The sequence below is a fragment of the Mercurialis annua genome, linkage group LG1-X (assembly GCF_937616625.2).
Source record: "Mercurialis annua linkage group LG1-X, ddMerAnnu1.2, whole genome shotgun sequence".
Classification (NCBI taxonomy): domain Eukaryota; kingdom Viridiplantae; phylum Streptophyta; class Magnoliopsida; order Malpighiales; family Euphorbiaceae; genus Mercurialis; species Mercurialis annua.
The window spans coordinates 57,140,959-57,159,303 of record NC_065570.1 but is presented as its reverse complement, the minus strand read 5'-3'; the positions used below and the strand labels follow the sequence as shown (position 1 = coordinate 57,159,303).

At 30.4% G+C, this 18,345-nt stretch overlaps 1 protein-coding gene and 1 long non-coding RNA gene across 6 annotated transcripts; both read right to left on the bottom strand.

Annotated features, from left to right (window-relative positions):
- Positions 1–254: 254 nt before the first annotated feature.
- On the bottom strand, positions 255–3,048 carry LOC126681795 (uncharacterized). 5 transcript variants are annotated; one of them, XM_050377348.2, is made up of 6 exons: positions 2,989–3,048; positions 2,133–2,225; positions 1,837–2,013; positions 1,627–1,725; positions 1,299–1,544; positions 255–806 (listed from the first exon to the last, which is right to left on the bottom strand). In XM_050377348.2, the coding sequence occupies exons 2-6, from the start codon at positions 2,196–2,198 to the stop codon at positions 513–515; spliced, it is 882 nt and encodes a 293-aa protein (XP_050233305.1). In that variant the 5' UTR covers positions 2,199–2,225; positions 2,989–3,048; the 3' UTR covers positions 255–512. The 5 variants fall into 5 exon arrangements, with proteins under 5 accessions (XP_050233305.1, XP_050233308.1, XP_050233310.1 ...); XM_050377351.2 differs by lacking the exon at positions 2,989–3,048 and adding an exon at positions 2,923–2,945; XM_050377353.2 differs by lacking the exon at positions 2,989–3,048 and adding an exon at positions 2,788–2,891.
- Positions 3,049–7,330: 4,282 nt separating this feature from the next.
- Positions 7,331–11,500, bottom strand: LOC126681841 (uncharacterized). Its single transcript, XR_007641389.2, has 6 exons — positions 11,160–11,500; positions 10,979–11,045; positions 8,831–10,870; positions 8,656–8,751; positions 7,789–8,554; positions 7,331–7,620 (listed from the first exon to the last, which is right to left on the bottom strand). It is a non-coding gene; the product is annotated as an uncharacterized LOC126681841 (long non-coding RNA).
- Between the last annotated feature and the right edge of the window lie 6,845 nt (positions 11,501–18,345).

Here is an 18,345-nt window from a genome sequence, read left to right as displayed (position 1 = left end):
AAAGGGGGCTTACAATTATTTTGTTTTCTTTTTGGAGTAAAATTTACTTTGTTCACGTTGGATGAATTATTATCACTTTCATTCACCAGTTTACAAAGTAAGTTCAAAACAAAAGAACTTTAAAAAAGAACTCATATATAATATCACCAAAAATTAAATTTTGTTTTGTAATTACGCTAAAATTCATGATTTGTTTTGCTAAATGAAAAAGAGCACAATATATACATAAAGCACGGAGAAGAAAGAAGACGATCTGAATTCATGAGAGATGGCATTAATTCATATCACTAAAATCACCCAAATAGCGAATATCAGAGACAAGTTGGGTTCGAAACATAAGCTAGATTTATGTCATCTGGCTAGGATAGTGCTGATAGATATTGTTAGTGAACTTTAAGATTTTGATACCATCTACTTGGTGGCTTCTGTTCAAGAAAATATGCATTACATACTACAGTTGATATTTGCTCTCATTATAAAAAGTTAAACCTCTCCGCCAGACAGTGGGAAGCTTAGATAGCTGGAGGCACCAACATTGGCTCCGGAACAACTTCAGCTCCGTGATGCTCATTCGTAGCATGTTGCTTGTTATCGATTCCCCAGAATGAGATAGTCTTGGAATCATCTTCAGCCATAAATTTTGAGAACTCTTGATGGTCATACTTCAGTATGACTTTTTCTCCTAACTCAATTGGAAGATTCTCGTCATCGAAATATGATCTCATGAGCTCTATGCTACTTACATTTTTAGGATACACAAACTTCACCTTCTGAAATGTTTTGGTATCCAAGAAATACTTGACTATCTGCACGTATAACAAAGGACCAAGACAGCCGAGAAAAATCATGTTTGATAATCAAAAAGTTCCTCCCCATTAGCTACGAGACTAATGAAAGAAAGCAAGAAAGCAGCAAAATAAAGCTTAACTAAAAGTTCATATGCGTATTGTGCTTTCTAGCCTGAGGAACTGCACTCAAAATTAATTCTAGAGGACATAATTTACAACAAAAAAATATAAATATAAAGTTTCGGATTTCCGGAAGCATTTCCAGAAACGAAACACTGAAACATAGGACTCCACAAGATTTTGTTGTGCAACATAGGATTATGCCATTAGGACTATAATATATTGTTTATTGCTCTATCATAATGTTAGAGCAGCTGTCTGCACTTACTATAGTGGCTAGTTCCTACAGACCACTTATTAGGATGATGTCTGATTACAGCTGAAGTATTATATAATATTCAATTGTTCATTTTCAAAGCCATATGCAATCAAGGGAAAAAGAACTCAAACCTTCCAAAATGCTTCAAAAATCCGAGGTGGATTGTAGAGAAACGATACAGCTAGTCTCTCAGGATAATGGTTTTGTAGTATGTTAATAGTTTCACGAGCTGTTTTAACGGGCACACTGTTGGTTATCGACCACCCAGTGAAGTCTATCAACCATGACATTTCTTGTTGATCCTCTGGAAGATTAAGTATAGCATTCTCTAAAATATACACCAAATGCCGTAGCTGATTGTCCATTGATTTTGTATTCTGCAGCAGTAGCCAATAGTGTTAATTTCCATATATTAGAAGGTTACAGGAATTTAGTTAAAGAATCATCCAAACATAGTACCTGCATTCCTGGCCTCAGTATAAGTACCGGCCTACCTTGCCTGTCGCAAAAATTTGCTTTATACAGTTTACCAGTCTCGCTTTCGTTAGCAACTTCATGCTAAGGGAACATCAGATTTTATGGTCAGGGAAACATTTAGCAATACAAGATAATAAACATAGACATTTTAGGCTTTTTTTAATGACTGCCAAGCGGGAAATTAACATTTACCCAACGGATTTCTTCAGGCTTATAAGTTGATCTCCACTTAAGTGTCTCCTGCAGCATTTTCTTCGACTTGTCTACATTCCAACTCCGGGCTTCCAGGTATCTTCTCAAACATGCATCATTGCAATATTGTAAACTGCGACCAGATAGGGGTCCAATTGCGTTCCTAAGCTCATTCACCTGAATTAGTAGTGAAGTTAAGTACTGTTTTAACACATCCACAAAGTAAACTGAAAACAAAATGTTGAAATCACTTCTGAGTAGCCAACAATATACTGCCGAGGCTTCTATATTACTACCTTAGACTTCTGCTGCATAGCTTCATCCTCGTGATCCTTATGGGAATTACTCCAACGATGAAACATTGCGATGAAAACTCACTCTAATTCAGCCTATAACAGCAAACATCACATAAGAATGCCTAGATGTTTAATTATAACCACATTAACTAAGAATCAGCAGTAAAACTTACAACCATTAAAAGATATTAGCAGATCAAACAATTGACACAAACTGGAGCATAGTGAGAAGATTTTTTGGGTCACAAACAACATAAAGTGACTGGTTTCAAATCATTAATATGAGATCATTCAAGACTCCTGATCTTACCAAACAGAGAATAAAATAAATAAATAAATAAATGCACAAAAATAACCAGGCAAACAGATCAACATAATAATAATAATGGTGAAAGCCACCTAAGTAGGAGAATAACTCTTAAGGAGTTTATCAGTCTATCAGAAGCTAAAAGGATCAAAGTTTTATGCTTTTTCTCCGTTCCCTTTCACGGAAATCCTGTTACAAACCACCCAATTAAAAACCGGACTAAAAAGAAATCGAGATAGACCCACAAGAACTCACATACCTCAATAAACAATTCAGCCAAAATTCAGCTATCAAATAAAAAAAAATCAGCAAATAACAGAGATACTGTTTACTCCGAACTGGACATACCCAACTAGTGAGAAAATATAAAGAATAAAAATAAAACAATCTCTCTTTGGGTAGTCTGCAAAATAGACTCAAAACAATTTCTTCTAACAAAGAGAAGGAGACAACTGATGATATGTTATCGACACGAAGGCGTACGGAATGAGGGATAAATGGGAAGCTCAGCTGTATAGTAGAGAGTAAAGGGCGACAACGATTTTTCACCTGTAATTTGCAAATTAGCACCGTCGCCTTCTCTTAATTGAATTGTTTGGTTTTGATTAAGGGTGGCGCTACTTCCAGAGCTAAAATTACTAAAGACAGAGCAATATTTCTTAATTTGACAATAATATCCCTGTATAAATATGACTCTACCTTTTCTTTTTTATTCTATTTTGTTCCTTTCAAAAACCCTAACTAATCTAAATAGAATAACTCATATTTTTCTGCAATTTTTTTCTCAGACCTCTATGTTCTATCCTTTTCTTAAATTCGATTGATTTTTCTTTTTTGTTATAAAGTTTTAAGTTTGCATAGACCATCAAAATTCCAATTGTTCATCAATCCAAATTGCTCATTATGATTTTGCTGCTAACTCAATTAATTATTTCGCAGGTGTTAATCATAAGCACATGATTCGCCCTTGCACCTTTACATAAATTTATCAAATATATTTAGATTTTTATACATTTCAAGAAGCCAATAAAGAATTAAACACAGTTGTAGTGAAAAATGCAACACAAAAATTATTCTTTTTGATAAAAAAAAAGTGATCAACCCAGTTTTAAAAATTCTATAAAGATGAAGTCAATCAATTTCTAGAAATTATAAATTAATAGTACAGTGAGGCTTGCAAAAAAGTTACAAATTAAAGGATTCTGAATTATTCTATTAAATTAGTTGTAGTTTTTAAAAGGAAAAATAAAAAATAAAAAAGAAAAGGTAGGGTCATATTAAAACAAGGATAGTATTGTCAAATTAAAAAATATTGTTCTTTCCCTAACAATTTTAGCTCTGGAAATAGCGCCACCCTTGATTAAAAAGGGCAAAACTAGTGTCAAATGGAAGAATCTTTTAAAGGAAAAAACGAACCCAACATTTTGCGTTCGACAAGGACACATGTGCATGTACCCTCGTATTCATATGTATGGTTAGGCAGTCCATTTGAATTTTTTATTTTTTCTAATATTATTATATTTTTAAATAGTTAGTTTATATATATTTTAATATAGCTCGAAATATATTTACATGTTTATTATTATACTTTATTCGTCATATATACAATAATTTTATAAAATTCACTTTACTCCATCATTTTCGAGTATTGTAATTTGTATTTGACGTGGCGTGGCGTGGCGTGGCGTATATATGATAAGTATGCTAAAGTTTATATATGTGGATATATAATATTGTACTATACCATTTTATAAACGTTGTATGTGTATTTAATAAAAAAAATTAAAATAATAATAATTGATATAATTTTAAAATTATAGGATATTTGTCATACGGATTATAGTAGATAAATATATTTTTGATGCTATTTTTATATATTGTTTTAACAAGCAACTTTTTTTAAAAAAGGATAAAAATAGTAAATTTTCCAACTGCTTCAACAAGTTATGAGTCAATGTGCGTAGCCATTCCTTCAAATTCAGCATTCTAGAAAGGTTAGATAGGGGAAGTCTGTTGATCTAATTCTTCAAAACGTGATCTTTGCTGCATCCTCATGTCATTACGCCTCTAATTTATTTATGATATATTTATCTATTTAAATTAAAATTAAAATTTTATTAAATACAGTAGATTTTTTAGTTTTTATTCTAATTATAGTCAAAAAAAATTAATTAGTTATTTCCTTACGTAAGAGTTGCTGAATAGTAGTCTATTAAGAATAATCCACCTGATTCAATAAAAAATATAAACTTAATTATCTAAAAAAAGATAACTTCTTATGAATTTTTAATTTTAAAATTCTCAGTTTTTAACTTTTAAATATATAAATTTCAATTATAGCCAATTAATCATTTTTGAAAATTGATTTCTTTGAAGAAATTATACTTTTTTTTATTAATTTTGTTAATTATATCTTAGTTTTGATAAATATTTTTCAATTGAAAAAATATCAAAAAGCTCAACTTTCTGACTAAAATGAGTCTTTAATTTGACATTGAATAAATAGCTATAATTAAAAATTAAGCATGAAAAATATTAGAAATAGTTTAAAATGCTTTGATTGGACAACACATAAATATATGAAATAAATAAATTTGATTTAATTTAATTGAATAAATGTAGCTGTAATTAAAATAAACTTTAAAAGCTCTACTATAGCTAATGAAAATTTAATTAAAATAGATAAAGTAAATTTGGTTGGAATATACAAAAACCTGTTAGCATTTAAATTTGTTGGGTGCCACTGTATAATGATGTCTCCCTCTTTGGTCACAAAAAGTAATGGTCCAAAATAATCCACAATATTCACAATTATTTTTTGTATACATATTATATTGTCTCAATTATTTTTAAAAAATAATGTTCTGTGTACTAAGACTAAATAATAATATGAAGTTACTTAAAAAAGGCTAGAAAGTAATTATTAATTCACTAAATTAAACTGAAATTCATTTTTTTAATTTAAATAATTTTAATAATTACTTTCAATTTTTTATTAGAAAATATTCAATTTGTATGTCTTTAATTTTCCATATTATAAATTTCCATCTTCAGCTATAATAATTAAATATAAAATTGGCATTAAATTAAAAAAATGTTATAGAAAATATCAAAATTGCATATCATCGTTATAGAGTAGAACACATTTGTTAGGAAGGCAACAACATATTGTGGAAGTGGATTCGCAATTAAGCAATGACCTTGAAATCCATTAACAAAGAAGAATCAAATAAAGAAGGAAATCTTTTTATTCAAAAAAAAAAAGGAAATCTTTGCCCGGCATTTTTGGATCCACTAACACATTACATATTTGTCTCATTCTGGATGAAAGGTGCAGCAATGACCTGGAAATCCACAAGTAAAACCGATAAAAAAGAGAATTTATTATTCATCCATTCCATAGGTAAAAATCCGCATAATAGTAAGAAATGTCTATTTTTTTTAAAAGAGATCTTTAGTTGTGAATATAAAAAAAAGTTAATTAGACTCAGTCCATCACGTATTTATGAACTAAACTTATCACATTATGACACATTATTAAAATAATGACAATATCGTAATATTACAATTTAAAAGTGTAAAAAATTAAATAACAAAATTACTACATGTCATTAGTTTAATAACGTGTTACAATGTGATAGATCGGATGACATGGTAGACTGAATCTACCTAAAAATCTTTCAGTGAATATATTCAACTTCATTTTCCTGTCCATCTCGAACAGATTACTACCTGACCCGAGCACAAAAGATGAATGGAATCAACCAAGGGTGAGGATTTTCGCAATCCCCTTGCTGTAACAGCACTCCATTTCTTTGTTATTATTTTCTGTTTTTATTTTACAAAACAAATTGAGTATTATTTAAACTGAAACTCCCATAATTACATATAGAAATGTAAGAAATTCAATTATTTTAATATAGACAAATAATTTTTATATATTGAAATATTTATGTTCATTTTTAAAATATAAAACATTATTTACTTATTAATTTCACTAAATTAGATAAAGAATTTATTTATTTATTTTTAATAGCAGGTCTCTTAGGGTAAATCAAAACTTAATTAAGGCCAATACTTTTATTTTCTATAATATAATTAAAACAAATAAACTCATATTTTTTCCAATATTAATAAAAGCATATATATAATACTTTTATTTGAAATGTTTATTACTGCAATCCTCTTGCATCAATTTGGTTAGAAAATAATTAATAAAATATGATCAGTTATGCAATGAAAATAATAATATTAGAACAAAGAAAATTGTAAAATGATAGGAAAAACATTTAATTAATTAATTAAATGAAAATATTATGTCCAACAGAGGTCACATTTCTTTATTATAAAGAGATCCAGGCGGATTCGAACCACCATCCTCCCAAGCCGACCGACTTGAGCGCTCTAGCCGTTTTGAGCTAATAGATCTATACATTAGAGCACATATGAGCCACTGGCGGCAAATTTCGTTAAAAATTCCGGTTGCAATGTATTTAAACTCAAAATAACAATATTCTAAACATAATTATCTAAAATTAATATTATTATTTTCAGCAATGAATTTTAAATTTATATTGAAACAAAAACTACCGTTTATTTTTATAATTAAAAAATGAACACTTCTGAATCAGTTTAAGAAACTTCCATCATAGTTTAAGCCCAATGTCTCATTTGACTTCGATACAAAAATTATAACCATTTTCAACGGACGTTTATTTTAAATTTCAAATTATCAAGATAAAAAAATGTAACTAAAAACAATCCTCATATTATAAATATTACTACACCTATTATAAATTATAAACAATTTTATCAGTGGGCCAAACAAGATAAGATAAAAAAAATTCAGACTAAAAAATAATTAAAGGCCTAAATTTAAAGTTTCCAGATCAACAAAAAAATTAAACTCGAGTATTTATTAGTCAGAAAACTAAGAAGCCAAGTCAATAGAAAAATAAAAATGAACTCAAGTTAATAGCAGATATTAATTGGAGATCCAAATACCTAGTTAGAAGAGTAAATAAAATAAATATTAAGGAACAGTGAAAACTAAGAACCCTCAATCACCAAAAAAAGGGGAGTAGCCTGACTTTAAAATGCTCCACTCTAGTTTGTCTTTTGCAGACGAAAACCTCCAGATACCAACTTGAGACTTAAAATGCACAGCAAGTCTTCATTATGCTGCAAAGAATCAACCTTATAGGCAAATTGCACAAATTGTCATGCGAACCAATAACCCAGATATTAATGTGTAAATCGAAACTCGAAAAAAAAAATCAACAAAGCTGAACCTACAAAGATAAGAAAAAAGAAAGCACAATATACTAGCACCCATCTGAAAATTCATACCTCAAATTGTGCCTGCATTAGCAGTGGCCATAGGAATTTTCTGCAGCTCAAGCAAAGGCAAAATCGGTTCAAGACTAATTAAGGGGCAGAGAAGACATACGCAATCGGTTCAAGACTAATTAAGGGGCAGAAAAGACATACGCAATCGGTTCAAGACTATATGGGGCAGAAAAGACATACGGATAATTCACTTCATAACTGGAGTGGAGTGGTACTTCAAAGAGAATTTTATAGAAAAAACAAAAAACAATGTATGTAATATGCGACATCCCAACATTAATCAACAGGTAGACAGGCACTATGCAAAAATAAACATTCTTCGAGGGGAGCGTATAAAAGACGGACTGATAACAGTAGCTGTAGAAACTAATAAATTAAATTATCAACAGAATGACTGATGCAAAGATAAAACACTTCCTGTAACAAGAGTAGACAACAATGCCGGATAGATGAACATGGAACCCGAGTAGAGATGTTAAATTGTAGCAGACAAACACCATCAGATGGACCATTCTTTAAGATTGATGTCAGACAACGTGCATAGCTGATGTTCTCTTTTCTAGAAGAGCATGGCTCCACAACATGATCAGATTAATCACCTTAAAGCTTCTACAACCATTAATGACTTGGCTGTCCACACAACGTACTGATTGCACAGACTAGCATGTTAAGAGAGTACATATATGACACTTGCAAAAAACTTCTTGATCTTGTTCCAAGGAAGTAGAACCGACTATGATAACAAATGAGAATCACAAAAACACACCTGCAAAAGAATTCCAGAAATAAATCAGTAATGCTCTTGAAAACCAACAAGACCAACAAATACTCCAAAAAATCAAATCCCCTCTAGGCTCCAAAACTTACCAGTTCAATTATGAGAGACCACCACTGCAGATGCAACAGCGGCACTGAAACCCTCTATAAAAGGCCAGACATAGCAACGCCACAAAGTATGCATCTCTGCATTTGAGCATTTATGTTAGAAAATATAAAGAAGCTAGTTAATTGCAAATATTGAGGAATTAGAAAAAACATTCACCTCTTGCATTCAAAGCAAACACAAAATCCCAAGCGACCAAGCAGCGTCCACAAACCAGAGCCAAAATAGAAGAGCCGCAGGCTTGCATCAACTTGAAGCACAATCACCAGCAATACCAGCAGAAGCTGGTACACTAAAAATGCCATTCTGTTTTCCTAAATACATGATGATACTCTATACAAGAGTAGCAACTATAAATGCTACAACAATATCACAATGGACCTCTTCAAACACTATCATTCCCTCAGCTACATAAACATACTGAAAATAGAGGGAACGATAGCTTGAGAAACCAAACCATTGCAACTAAAAGTGAAATACTTTTATCACGACAAATTTGCAATAAAAATTCAAGTAAGGAATTAAATAATAGAAGACGAAGCAAATGAAATTGCGATGCTGATAAAAATTAGATACCGTGATCTACAGATTAAACATTTGAACTCTTAGTTTTCTTTAAGTTGCACGGTTTATATTCTTAAAAGGATCTTTATTGATCATTAAATGGTGGCGTAATGAGTAATGAAGAGATCTGTGTTGATAATGAAAAATATGGAAGTATTTCAATACGAACCATGCCTACGTTTTGGGTCTATAATATCCTTGGCACTGGTTATTTAGTAACACAGTCACAGTTTCAAAAACCTTTATTTTTGAAAAGAAATCAAGAAAGAGCATTATCCCACATACATCCACAAACTGTGAACTATTATACGACCACAATCAGTTTAACTTTTACCAAAATGTTATTGTTTCATCACTATAAAAAAGATGGCTATGTGACTTGGGATCTCAAGTATGAGTGATTCCAGGTATAACTTGCAGGTGGTGTTCTATATAACATTATTCATATGATCTATTAATCTGTTGGATTAATAATGCACATCACATAAAATTTAAACCAGTATCTGAATTTTTTGTTAGACAGCATGCAATATGTTAATGAAACTATTAACAAATGTAGTGCTATGTTGTGCCGTGCAAGTGTATATGAGACACTAAAATACAAACCAGAATCTACATCTTTTGTAGTCGGCATGTATAATATTATTAAAACTCAAACAAAGCAGGCTGTGTTGTGTTGTGTGCAAGTGGAAGAGGCTATAAAATTTTAACGAATTTCCGAATCTTTTCTTAGTCCATCGATCCAGAGCATTTAATATTCCATTGAAACTTTAATAAACCAAGTTGTGCAGTGTGCAAGTGTATATGAGGCTAATGCGGCATAAGGTATAGAAGGCTATCAACTTGCCTTCTCGTCAAGTTAGATATTGAAGATCAGGTTGTTTTAACTGTTACGAATATTTAAAAGACATTGTCCAAGTATTATACCTCCCAATGATGAATGATGAAGATCAGAATTCATTCCTGCAGAGTCGCTGATGTTGCCTCAATTGTCTTGGTTGAATTGATATGCCGTCCAGCAAGGATAGGTAGATATATATATGTGTTTATATGTGTGTGTATATATATATATGAGAGCAGAGAGCAGGGAGAGAGAACAGAAAAAAAAAAGAGACCAGACGCACAGACACAGACAGGGGGGAGAGCCGGGCAAATAAATAAAAAATAAATTATCCCCGTGCCATCTCCCCCCTTAGACACAAAAATAAAATTTTATTAGTTTTTTTGACCTGCCAAGCAAGCGCACCTGACATGGCAAAGGCCGAGAGACATAAACAACACACAGCAACATCATATTCACATACATCTAACCACCGCACTCTCTTCCATCTTCTCATCAGCCTCACCACCACATCAATCCTACTACCGCTATCGCAATAATATAATATTTAACCTCAAACATAGATCAGGATAACAGCAGCAAAGACATCAATATAATCAACAGAACAAACCTCAGATATATTAAATTAACCACTTCAATCCTTTCATCCACTGCCTAATAATCTTCAGGAAAGCCAACACCTCGTGATCCATCATCAGACTAAATGGCGGAGCAGGTATATCCATTATCAACAGATCAAGTACGACAAGGTCTGAGTTCGAATCCGTCCATTACAAAACCATTGAATTAACCATCTATAAACAAAAACCGAATATAAATTATCAGATACCAGCCGATTCAAACTAATACCAAATCTAATCCTCAACAACATAACTCAAAAATAACAGATTCAAAAATCATACCTCAGCTAGCTGGTAAAATAAACGAATCCAAAAAATCAAAACATCGGCCAGGTAAAGAGATTTCAACCTGAAGGAACACAAAGACACAGCACAGAAAAGTTATTAACGACAGCAAAAACATGACTATATAAGATCTATAAAGAAAATACCGAACCATAATCTAGAAACATGATAAACGTACCTTGACTTCAATAATTCAGCTATTTTGAGCTCGTGTAGCTAGAAATTCAGCAGATCTGCGTATCAGCCTCCATAGATCCAGCTGATTTGAGCTTAATTTTGCTTCAAAATTTTCTACAGCTCTAACAGCAAGCAAACTCATAGCCGAAATAGCAGAGATATCGCATGAATCCAACATGAGAGAAACCATGCTCAAAACATAGATCAGAAAACGATCTATTCGATTATCAAAAGAGCTAAGGCAGGAGCTGATCGTAGACGATTGGATCTGAGAAATAAGGCGCGAGCCATCTATAAATATAGAATGATAACCGCCTTCAAAGAGATATCTAAACTTTTATTAATAGAAACCCTGTTTTAAGGGGTAACGGAAACTATCCCACGGCTGTGATCATTTGACTGCGAGGACTAATCAACGGTGAGATGTGCGCGATATTATTTAAGAAACAGTTGGCTTGACAGATAATAAAAGATTGTGACATTAATCTACGGCTAATATTCAGCGGGAAGGTTCTCGATTCGTTTTCTAGTGTTTTGACCGGCTTATATTTTTAACGCCGCGCCTTTTTTTTAATAATCGTGGTTCACGGGGACACGGAATTGGAGGTAGAAAAGGAGTTGTTTGGTTATTAAGAAATTCCCAATCTCGTATCGTTCTAAGGTTTCCATTGCACCAACTTCATATTACAAATATTGTCGGCAAGGATCAAATATTTTTTTAAAAATAGCTACTCCAAATGGAAAAATATGGAATATCCGACCTCCAAATTAAAACATCAAATATATAATTGGACGTCCGAGTAAGAATATGAGGAACCATATTTGTTGATCTCTTCACAAACACAACGAACTATTAACATAATCCTTAAAAAGACTCTTACACTCTTCAAGGATCAAACTGATAACTTAATACATTTAGTAGGGGCGAAACAACTTCGCCAAGAACGAACATCGCTGGGTCAAGCATTTTACCGACCTGGTGTCAACTTCCGACCATCTCTTAGATCATAGACCACGCGACATGGGGGATCACCGGATCAATGAACATTCGAGCATCATCCGAGACGCGTGCTTTTAACAAGGTCGGATTGAAGATCCTGACCGAGCTTCTTAACTAGAGACATGAAAGCTCGGTATAGACAACCCGAGCTTCGAGATACACTCAAGCTCCAAGAACTAGAAGCATGTGAGTTTGGTCCAGGCAATCCGGACTTCAAGCTTTGACCGAGCTCCAAGATCTAGCTAGCAAACACACTCACGTGTACGAGATTTTGGGAGTACAGAAGATCCTCTGACAGGTGCGTGAGAAATGTTCCCTCCACCTGACACACCTAACAACCTGCGTCCCATACGGGGGATATTCTCCACGCAAGCATAACTGATTCTAGGGACCACACGAAGGACAGCCTGCCAGCAAGGCAAAATTTGCCCTTAAACCCTAGGTAATTCTTTTTATTCTCTGAAAAACCTTTCTCATTTCTCTTCTTCTTCTTCCTCACTCAGAAATCTTACTTGAGCGTCGGAGTGAACGTCCGGTGACCCCCACCAGAAGTTTTTTCTGACCTCTGTTTGCTGTTTGTGCAGGCATCTGGAGATCGGATTCCTTTTTGGTAATTTATCACAAACTAACAGAAAAACGATCTTCCAGCGATGAATAGAATGCTTGAACAAGAAATAGTGCATGTGTTTCAAAATGAATATTATGCAATGCAAATCCTTAACCGGGAATAAAAATTCTTTAAAACTGATGGCTTCCGTCATAAGAGGCTATTGTAGCCTTTAGCATCGAACGAACCTTCACCCTCAGACATTTACCGTCATGATCTCACACCACATTAAATTACTCACTATATTGATTTAAAACTCATATAACGTGAAATTAATAAATTTTTTTGTTTAATTAAATATAAATTTATAAAGCACTTTTTAAATACTAGTTTCGCATACGTGCTATGCACGTGGCTCGTAACGTAACACGTCAATGAATATATTAGTAAATTTATTATAATTATATCAATTTTTTATTTATAATTAATATTAAATTAGATAAGAATTTTTATAAAAGTAAATATAATATATTCGGTTATTAAATTTATTCCATACTGAATTTATTCTTCTTTTGGTTTTATAATAACCATAATTAAATAATTAATTTAATTTTATTAATAATATTTTTAAAAATAATAATAAGATAGAAATTTAAATAATAATATATTGACCAAATACAGTATTTTAATTTTGTAGTTTAATTAAACTAAAAGATAGGTATTCCTACTAATTTGGAGATAATTTAGTTATTTTTTACATATTAAAACTAAATTGGAGATAAGTTAGCTACCTATTCTAATTAGGACTTTAATTACAATAGTGATTAATTAAATAACTAATTAGATAATGACTATAAAACCTTTATTTAATACTAAACTGAAAAGGATTATTCGGTAAATTTGCATGTCCCCCCCCATCCGTGCTTTTATATATAGTATAGATTAAATTTTAAAACAATCAATCCTCTTTTATAAATAAATTTCATTTTTTGTATTTAAAAGGTGGGAATTTAAATAAGATATTAAAAGATGAAATTGTTAGAAATTTGTGATTCTTATAGCTTTTTATTAATATCAAATGATGAATTATATTTAAATTTATAATTTATGTAATATTAATAAATTGAAATCATTCAAAATCTCTCGATCCAAACAAACTGAATTTCATAACCTACTAGTAATTAATCATTAATTGAAAAGAAAAAATTGACAAAAACAAGACTCTCCCAACTTCTAACCTAGCTATCAGCTTCTTTATTGCCATAAGAGGTGATTTTTTAGTCTTCCTAGACTAAAAATCACCTCCCTAGATCCATAATTTAGCTTGTCTTTTTGTTTTCTTCAAAATTATCTTAGTTTTTTTGTGCTTTCAGTTTTTTTTTTCTCTCTCAACCAATCTTGGTTTAGATCTAGAAGTTTTCTAATTATGCCTTAATTGGGTTAGATTTATTCTAATCTAACTTAAGGTTAGTTTGTCTCCACCTTATGGAGTAGTTTTTGCGGTTCGAGAGAATCAGATTCCAACAATCCGACAGTTTGTGGTGTCCGTTCTGACGGTTCCTGCCTTGTCTGACGGTTTCAACCATCTATGGGGTCTTTTATGGCGTGTTCAACCGTTCAGAGACTCCACAGTAAAGGTTCAAGACGCTGGTTTCAAAATTCACATTGCAATCCGAGAAGGCATCATCATAGCAAAGGAAACCAATCTAATTCCTTTTGAGGTAAAATCAGACTTAAAAGCTGTAATAGAGGTATCCACTAACTACAATGTGTTGTGTATCGATGTGAGCTTAATAGCAGAAGACAGCTTACGTCCAGTTAGTAGTGATGAATGTATTAGCACCTCTTATTGTAATAGGGTTACTAATATGCTTGTTCATTTTTTAACTAGAGCGGCTTTAGCAACCATTGTTAGGAGCACTTTTGGAGAGACTATGTCCCCTAAAAGTTTTAAAAACATGTTATAGCCGATCAAATGGCTTTTTGATTAGTAAAAATTTATGAGTTTCAAAAAAAAAACTAAACTTCACTTTTTATTTATATTTATTAAGAATATCGTGTTCTTTATAATATAGAACATTTTTCCCAAATAAAAAGCATTTTAAATTAAAATTATTTTATTTTAGTTTAGTTTAGTTTGATACTCTCTCATTTTAAATTTTATTTTATTTTCTATACGTATTAATTAAATAATATTTTAATTTATTTTTTTATAATAGAAAAGAAAAAATACTTTTTTAGAAAAAAATATTTAATTTAGCTTAAAAATAAATATAATTGGTGAAACATTGGATAGAGAATGAAAAGTAGCGGATATTAAACTCTCTGAGTCATTAGGGTTATCTTAAATTACAAAATGATCACTAAACTTCATTTTGTTACAAAATGATTATTGAACTATACCTTTTGTTATAAAGGATCACCTATATAAAACGCACTGTTTTCACACTAAAAGTTGTTACAAAAATAACACAAAACTTTTCATGAATTATAAAAAATTCATTGAGTATACTTTTTATTACAATAAGGTCACTGAGTTATGTCTTTTTTTTTTATCATTTTGACTTGCCATGTAAATAAAAACGTTGCGTTTTATATGATAACACCCACTTGTAACAAAAGATATGGTTCAATGACTATTTTATAGCAAAATGAAGTTTAGTGATCATTTTATAATTCAGGGTACCCCTAAGAGCATCTCCAATGATATTCTTTAAAATAAAGAGCATTTTTTGTAAAATAAAGAGCATTATAAAGATAAAGAGTGATATTTAAAATTTTACTCTAATGTACTCTTTAATATCAGTTTTTTATTGTATATAATTTTAATAATTAATAATAAAATAAAAATATTAAATAATAAAAATATTAAATTAATTACCTCTCTAATATTAAATTTTATTTTATTTTGTTTTCATAAAATATATTAATAAAATATTAAATATTAATAAAATTATTTTTTATTCATTTATTTATTCAGTTTTTTTACTAAAAGTAAAAATATAATATTTAAAAGTAAAAATAACCACCTTATTTTTTAAAATTTAAAAGTTTACTATTTAAAAAATGAAGTAGAGAGTGAAAATGGCTCTCTACATGTGAAGAGCCATTTTCACTCTCTACTCTAAATATAAAGAATAGAAAGTCCATTGGACTCTTAATTTATTGTCAAACTCTTTAATTTAAAGAGTTTGACAATTTTAGAGAGTACATTGGGGATGCTCTAATGACTCAAAGAGTTTAATACTCGAAAATTAGCTCTTCATATATAGATGGTCAGACTCACTATCTTTTTTATATCTATTAAATTTATATTTTATTGTTAACTCTTTAATTTAAATTTTTATTTTATATCTATTCACTCTGTGTTCTACACAATTTTTAATTTTATTTTAGACAAAAGGTATTTGTAATTTATTTTGGATAAAAGATAGTGTAATTCATAGTGGTACACCAATAAGGTATTAATGAATAAATACCAAATTGAATTTTTGGCGTGATTGATTTATTATTATTAGTATTAATTTATTTCATTATGATAATTTTCTTGCAATTATTCCAACAGGAAATGCTCTATATTTTTACTATTGTTCGGAAGTCCATGGCAGGTCAAGTTAGGCCTTAATGGAGTTATGAAATGCCCACAACAGACCGACAATGAACCTGACAAAATTACCAAATTAGGATTGTTTTGCCACACTAAATTACTTTTATTTTATGACTTGACATTAATCCACCACCCACTAATTGATGCTTATCATCTAAATTTCACAATTTCATCCATGGCTCCACCTCCACGCACAAAATTACCCCATTGACAAACAAATTTGGGCTTTTTACACAAACAACCAACTTTCTCTAATATTTTACTTTTATACAGGTCCAACTTTTGTATCTCTAAAATACGGTACACGGGTGAAATAATATCTTTTATACAGTTCAAATATATACCTCTCCTCTCAAACAAACCCTCATAATTACAATTATTTTCTCTCTCCTCATATTTCTCTCTCAGCTCTCTCTCAACTCAAATTTTTACGAAGTTTCTTCTTCTTCTCCATAATCATCTTTGTGCATCTTTAATTTAGTAGATCGGCATCTTCAGATCTGTTCTTCGCGCTCCATCTCCGTCGTTACACATTTACCTCGTCATCGAAGTCATTTTCTCTGCTCGTTTTTACTATCTCCGTTTTTTTATTTCGATTTCATCAGATCTGAAGTTCAACGTTTCTATTCTTCTTCTTCGTTTCAGACCTGCAATTTTTTTTTTTCTGTTTACTTTATTTATATAATAGTAAGTTTTCATCATTAAACATGTATAAAGATTATCTTTTCATGTTATATAAAATGATTTTATGGTTTTATGGAAGAAAAATCTGTTATTTCTGCATTTTTACTGTGTTTGGTTGTATTTCTGCATTTTTTTTAATTCTGCAGTACGATTTGTTGATGATTGTTGATTGATAAATTATTGTAATGTTACGGTGTTGTTGATTTTATGTTGATATTGTGTTGATAATTTGTTGATATTTTTTTTTGATTTTGACATTAACAAATAAGATAATACTTTTCGTGAAATAAACTAAAAATATAAAAATTAAACTGAGACTGGATAATGATATGTTAACATTGAGGAATAAGACAAATAATCATGTTAAATTATTGTAATATTGCAGTGTTGATATTGTGTTGATTTTCGGTTGATATTTTGTTGATTTTAGCGTTGGTGAAAAACAAATAATAATGTTGAATTATTGTAATGTTACAATGTTGATATTGTGTTGATATCCTGTTGATGTTATGTTGATATTTAGTTGATTTTAGCATTAACAAAAAAGACCACATTGTACGTGAAATAAAATAAAAAAATAAAAATTAAATTGAAAAAATGATGAAAAAAATAAAAATAAGTATAAAAAAATTTAAAAATTTAAATTAGTTAGTTTATTAAATGTTGTTGATATTGTGTTGATTTTGTGTTGATATAAAAAATGACGAAAAATATCAACAGTTAAAAAAAGTCAAAAATTCAAAAAAGTCAAAAATAAATAAAAAATAAAAAAAATTAAAATTAAAATATGTCATATATATTAAATGCAGGAATATAATGGTGAAAAAATAAATTAAAAATAATAAAAGAAAATATTAAAAAATAAAGGTTAATATAGAAAGTAAAGTTTTTCAAAAAGTAGTATAAAAAAGAAAAGAAAGTTGGTATGAAAAGTAAAGATTTAGAAAGGGTAGTAAAAAAGTAAATGTTAGAGAAAAAACAGTATTTTATATAAAAAGCCCAACAAATTTCCTCACTTTGCATTATCCTTGACACCCAAAAATATTCTAAGCTACTCAATCCACTCCAAAATCATTGGATAAACTGATTATTGGATAAACTGATTAAGCAATTGCATAAAGACTTGGAAAAATTAAAATTATACTGCATAAATGGTAAAGCAAAATATATCGTGGACGACTACCTACCAAAAAATGCTTGAAATTGATATATATAAAAAGAATCTAGATATGAATTGTACATGAGATTTCGGCTGGCATGAAAAGATGGTGTTATAAGGGATTTGGAGAAGCATTTGCTCAATGGATTGCTTGATGAGGTTGCCAGAGATCTTATGCTCGTATTTTCAT